At 41.1% G+C, this 5807-nt stretch overlaps 1 protein-coding gene across 1 annotated transcript; it reads right to left on the reverse strand.

Annotated features, from left to right (window-relative positions):
* Positions 1-6: 6 nt before the first annotated feature.
* LOC103772583 (histone H2A deubiquitinase MYSM1-like) lies at positions 7-5739 on the reverse strand (the record flags this gene model as incomplete). Its single annotated transcript, XM_008939921.1, has 5 exons — positions 5557-5739; positions 4310-4408; positions 2939-3702; positions 1245-1375; positions 7-50 (listed from the first exon to the last, which is right to left on the reverse strand). Coding segments are annotated over exons 1-5 (1221 nt in total), but the record flags the coding sequence as incomplete, so codon positions are not given.
* Positions 5740-5807: the final 68 nt, after the last annotated feature.

Consider the following 5807-nt stretch of genomic DNA (forward strand, 5'->3'; position numbering starts at 1 on the left):
CTCCCTGCACCGCGCCCTGTCCGCCGGCGGGCGGTGGTACACAGCCTGCTCTGCGGGGACAAGAGACACGCCCCCTCAGGAAGCCACTCGGGACTGGCACAGAGCCCCAGGTGACACGGGTCAGCAGTAACAACAAACGCCATAAAGAAAAAAAGCAACAATAATAAAACCCACGGTGAAAAGACGTCTCTTGATGGTCGTATTTCTGCCCGATTGTACAGCCCTCTCCCACTACCACAGTGTTCCCAAGACAGGAAAACCTCCTTCCTTATTGTTAATTTATTTTTAATAACCTTTACTTCAGACAAAACATATTTGCAGGACACTCCTCCTGTAGGTCATTGTCATTCAGCTTTGTACCAAAATCAATCCAGAATCTGTAAGAACACAAGTGTTTACATACATTTAACGTGCCACCTCATTTTAACATTTGAATCTTGTAATTTGCCCTAAAGATGAAGATACTGGGTTTTATTTAGGAAACAGTTATAATTCAGTATGGGAAAAGAAACAACTTTAATTCTGTCTTACATAGAGGGAGGGCAGGGTTTCAGATACAGGAGGTATCAGGAAAAAAAGCCAAAAGAAAACTGGACATGCAGAAAAGCACAAAACAAAACCACCCCCCCCAGCAGCCAGTGTGCATTAAACACAAGTGAGCGGGTTAAAAAAAAAAAAAAAAAAAAAAAAAAAAGAGAAGAAAGAAAACGTCTGTTGTAAAACCCCCAAAAAAATCCATAATCTCGTAAACAGCTTACAAACTCCTCTAGATTTTCAAAGGTCATGAGAGACAATCTGCTCAGAAAGTCCTTCAGTAAGAATCACCATGCGGCCTCCTGTGTGAGCAGCATGCTACAACAGTAAGGAGTCCTTCAACAGGAGTAGCAAAACTAGCTGCAGCTGTTAAGTTTGGAACACAACTACACTAAACAGTCCAGAGATTCTCTTCCAAAGAACTGAAATGTAACAATAATTACTACTGAAGAGAGATTAAGAGTACAGAGAAGTTGAGAGATTATCCACATGGATGCACGGCTGCAATTAAGCACCATCATCCACGCTGCAATAAAGTGAACTCATGATTTTCCTGTAAAGGCACATCTACAAACGTTAATATTTAGCCTCCACATTAAAACATTTGTTTTAATTAAAAAAGCTGACAGCCAATAGATGTGTTGAGCAAGACCCGAATAGAATTATTAGAATTTAAAGTTTTGAATGGATTTCAATAAAACTATCTTTACCACAGCCGAAGTTAATTGCTCCTATTAATTCCAGGTAGGTGTGGATCCGTCCAATGCAGTTAACGTCACCGCAGTTCCTCAGGCCTGGGCGCACTGAAGTCTTGTTCAGGTACTTGGGTTTACATTTCTCCCTAAAACAGAGCACATTTTCAAAGGGTAAAACAAATCACAGGGGGAAGAAGGAATTGTGTGACTTAAGCTGAATTTGAGAAGTGTTTTCCCCCTCCGTGATCCACACACCACCACGCAGGGCAATCACAGCAAAAATATAAGCAGCACAAATCACATAAAATTTATTTTAGGTTCAAACACATTCATACTTACACAGAGTGAAACACCTTCCACACATTCAAACAAACTCTTCAACACCATTTGTGCCTGGAAGCAGTGAATTACTCAGACAAATTAGCTTACCAGTATCGTAGTACAAGTTTAGTTTAAGATACTTTGTTTAGCCTCAGGAAGAAAAGGCTGAGGAGAGACCATACTGCTCTCTATACCTCTCTGAAAGGAGGATGGAGTGAGGTGGGGGTTGGTCTCTTCTCCCAAGTTACTAGCAATAGGATGAGAGGAAAAGGGCTTCAGTTGCACCAGGGGAGGTTTAGATGGATATGAGGAAGAATTTCTATCCTGGCAGAGTGGTAAGGCCTTGGCCCAGGCTGCCCAGGGAGGTGCTGGAGTCACCATCCCTGGAGGTGTCTAAAAAATGTGTAGATGTGGCACTTCGGGACATGGTTTAGTAGTTGTGGCAGTGTTGGGTTGATGGTTGGACTTGAAGATCTCAGAGGCCTTTTCCAACTTTAATAATTTTATATGAATGTCTCCAATTAGTCTAAACAGCTCATATAACCACAGGCTTCCTAGAGGTAATAAAGGAGCCCGTTTTCACTTTCCATGCACTTACTCTTGCTTCTAAACTGATACTGAATTGTTTCCGTTCAGCACTTCCCTGACATGGGATTTTAAGACTTTCTTTGCAACTAGAATAAGCTGCTGATACACACAACAACAGAATGAGAACAGGGTTCAACTCAGCAATTCTTTCCACTTAAAAGCAAGCTAACCAACACAATAAGCCTACAAACCAAACCTGTTAACAGAACAAACTATGCTTTGAGCCTGTTACCACAAATTACCAAGGTTCTTTAAACCGATTCTTTGGAGATGGAACATGAAATATTGAAGTGTGCAAACTCTATTCCAAACTGATTCTTAATTTGAAGTATTTTTTTTGGTCAGCATTATCTGCTCTGCTACAGACTGTTTCTTGTGGCTGTCCTTCTGTAAAGGCAGTACCTACAATGCTACAGACCTCATTACAGAATTTAATCAGTTATTTCAAGGAACCATTTATTAAAACCATATATGCATTCTCACATCTAGGATGACAAAAATTAGAAGAAAATAATGTAACCAAAATGGATGAAGCTTGTTCTGATACAAGACACTCATTTTCATAATGCTTCAAAGTATTTTCATTGCTTAGCTTCCAAGACTTGAGAAAAAAAGGGAACATGTGAACGCAGCATTAATAATCAGTGCTGTTCACTGGCAATCTTTATAACGCTACTATAAAATTACTTTTACTCTTTTCAGAAGTAAGCTATTGGTACTCAATAGTGTTTTAACTGAAACAAACAGGGCATGAGTCATCTTAATCACTTCTTTCAGTAAATTAATTGAATGCATCTTACCATTGATCCAAAATATAATTCCTAATTTTCAAGTAACGCTCTGGTGTTTTAGCCTGGCGCCCTTCAAAAAATTCAGGAATAGCTTGCTTTTCTTCCTCCAGAATGATGCCTCTGTCAACCTCCACTTCTTGATCAGGTGGCTTGAGCTCCTCTGCTTCTTCTTGATGCTCTTCATCTGCTTGGCAGGGAGAAGGAAAAAGCAATCCACTATCAGCCAGCCCTTGCTGTTCCTCGTTAACCTCCTGATCAGGTACTTGTCTTGTGCCATGAGATGTTGCTCCTCTGCCTTCTTCATCTTTCTCAATTAAATTATTGTATTGCTGGTAATCTAAGTTCATGGATTTGTCACCGTTCAGGTGCTGAGAACATGGTGCTGCAACACCTGGAAATACTAATGTATCCACTGTATCTCCCTTGGTATGCTGAGGATCTTCTTTAGGTAAAGAAACTGTAGAACTGTGTCCAACAGATGAAATAACACGTTCCGTTCCTTTCGTTTCTCCAACAGAACTTTCTGAAGCCACAGATAATTCAGATTTTCCAGATTCTTGCAGGAAGCTAGGAGAAAGCAGGTCATCCACGTCATCAGTTATGTCTACTTCTTCATCATCAGACAGCTTTTCAATTTTCACTGCATTCAGGTTGGGGTCTGCACGGCCTCTCAAGTTTCCCAGCGACCACGCCTCTGACTTTATCCCATCTTCAATGGGAAGACTGCTCCCACAATGATGTTGTTCTGCTTTTTCAGAATCACCATTTTTTGCCTTAGGAAAACATAAAATACTTTTATAAGGGAAAAATGAAACAATCTCCTCAGCCTCCCAAGCAGACAGAACTCTTCTACTTGACCAGCAGCCATTCTGAAGTGTTTCTTCCTCATCTGACACTTTTAACACATTTTAATCCATTGTGATGGATTTTTACAGAGCATGACAGGTATACTCCTAGCCCAAGTGTAAATTAACTCGTATTTGCATTAAAAAAAAAAAAAAAAATATCCTGGTCAGTAGCAAATTCTTAATGCCCCTGAAATGAGGCTGAGCTAAAACTATAACACACAGCTTAAACAGCTGCACAGTAGAAAACAAGTACTTTCAGAGTAACAACCAACAGTATGTGAGACTACAGTTATACTACACTTATTGTTTACTTATATCAGCAATAAAAATACTGAAGTCATTCCAAGAATTTGTAATCAGGTCTGACTCCATATTCATATCTGCAAATATTTCACTTTTCTAAATATTGGAAAAAATGAAGTACGGAGTTTAACAGCAGTACCCTGAAAAGACAGATTAAAACTCAAGCTACGTGCACAACAGCATACTTGTCAAAGAGCCTTTCTGCTAACTGCAGAGACACTCTGTTTACCTTGTTCTTAAAATACTGCCGGGCATAGCTCTTGACTTGCAGAACAGTGCGACTCCCAATCAGCTTGGCGATTTTTGTCCATCGGCGGCCAAATTTCACCTAGTCCAACAAAGCACATTTGAGTTACCCAAACTCCAACACTCCTGACGTTGCACTTTTGTGCCAGGAGAGTTTAAAAACTCAGTTATTCACTACAAACATACAAACTAAACAAACCCATGGTAAAGAACCTTGCTAGTCAAGTCTACCAAGAGAAAAATTGCACCCTGCAGTAAGAATTACTGCTATCCTTCTTAACTAGAGGATCTTCTTCACCCAGTTCCTGCACCCTGTAAGTTATGCTGCCTACTAACCCAAACAGAAATTAATTTCTATTTGGCAAAGCAAACTCTATTGCATTCAACACTGTACAACCACAAAACCCCTAAACACATCACAATATAGTTAAAGGATTTCACTTTATTGCTGATTTGCCTTCCTGTAGTTGACTACAAAATTCTGACTGAACAATTTATAAAGCTGTATATTTGAGACATGTTGTGATCTCAAATTGTAATCAGCCTCACATGAACAAAACCAAGTAACCAAAATAATTTTGGGGGCTTCAGCAATAGAAATCCTATTTATCACTATGCTCTAGTAGATGGCATTATTTTTAACACACCAGAAGTACAAAAGCAGAAACACGTAAATATAACACGCTTATTTACATTATTATCTTGTTACTTAGGATAAACTAATGACTTCTATCCAAAATATTACACAGAATCATAGAATCCTTTAGGTTGGAAGGGACCTCCAAGATCATCAAGTCCAACCATTAAGCCAACACTACTAAGTCCTTTGCCAAAACAGATCAAAATCTGTCAGGGTTGGAAGGGACCACAAGGATCCCCCAGTTCCAACCCCTCTGCCATGAGCAGGGACACCTCCCACTAGATCAGGCTGCCCAGAGCCTCCTCCAGCCTGGCCTTAAAGACCCCCAGGGATGGGGCCTCACCCACCTCCCTGGGCAATCCATTCCAGGGTCTCACCACTCTCATGGTGAAGAACTTCTCATGAAATTCTCTCTCACATCCAGCCTGAATCTGCCCACTTCCAGCTTTGCCCCATTCCCCCATATCCTATCGTTACTCCATATCCTAAAAAGTCCCTCCCCAGCTTTCCTGTAGGCCCCCTTAAGATACTGGAAGGCCACAATAAGGTCACCTTGGAGCCTTCTCTTCTCCAGACTGAACAGCCTCAACTCTCTCAGTCACTGCATCCTGTGCTTTATCGGAGAACTTCTGAATGTTTCCCAGCACATTCTGCGGTTCGGCCTCTGCCAACCGCTTCTCCCATTGTTCAGATGGTCCTCCAAACTTAATCCATTCGAGGGCCAGTGAACTATACACGGGATCTTCCCAACCGGGAATTTCAGACAGGGCCATCCTCGTCGCCAGTTTTGTTCTGCCAATGACCAGGCCCAACAAAAATGACAACACCAGCAGGGAGATGA

Source organism: Merops nubicus, unplaced genomic scaffold (assembly GCF_000691845.1).
Source record: "Merops nubicus isolate BGI_N331 unplaced genomic scaffold, ASM69184v1 scaffold48040, whole genome shotgun sequence".
In the NCBI taxonomy this organism is placed as follows: Eukaryota; Metazoa; Chordata; class Aves; order Coraciiformes; family Meropidae; genus Merops; species Merops nubicus.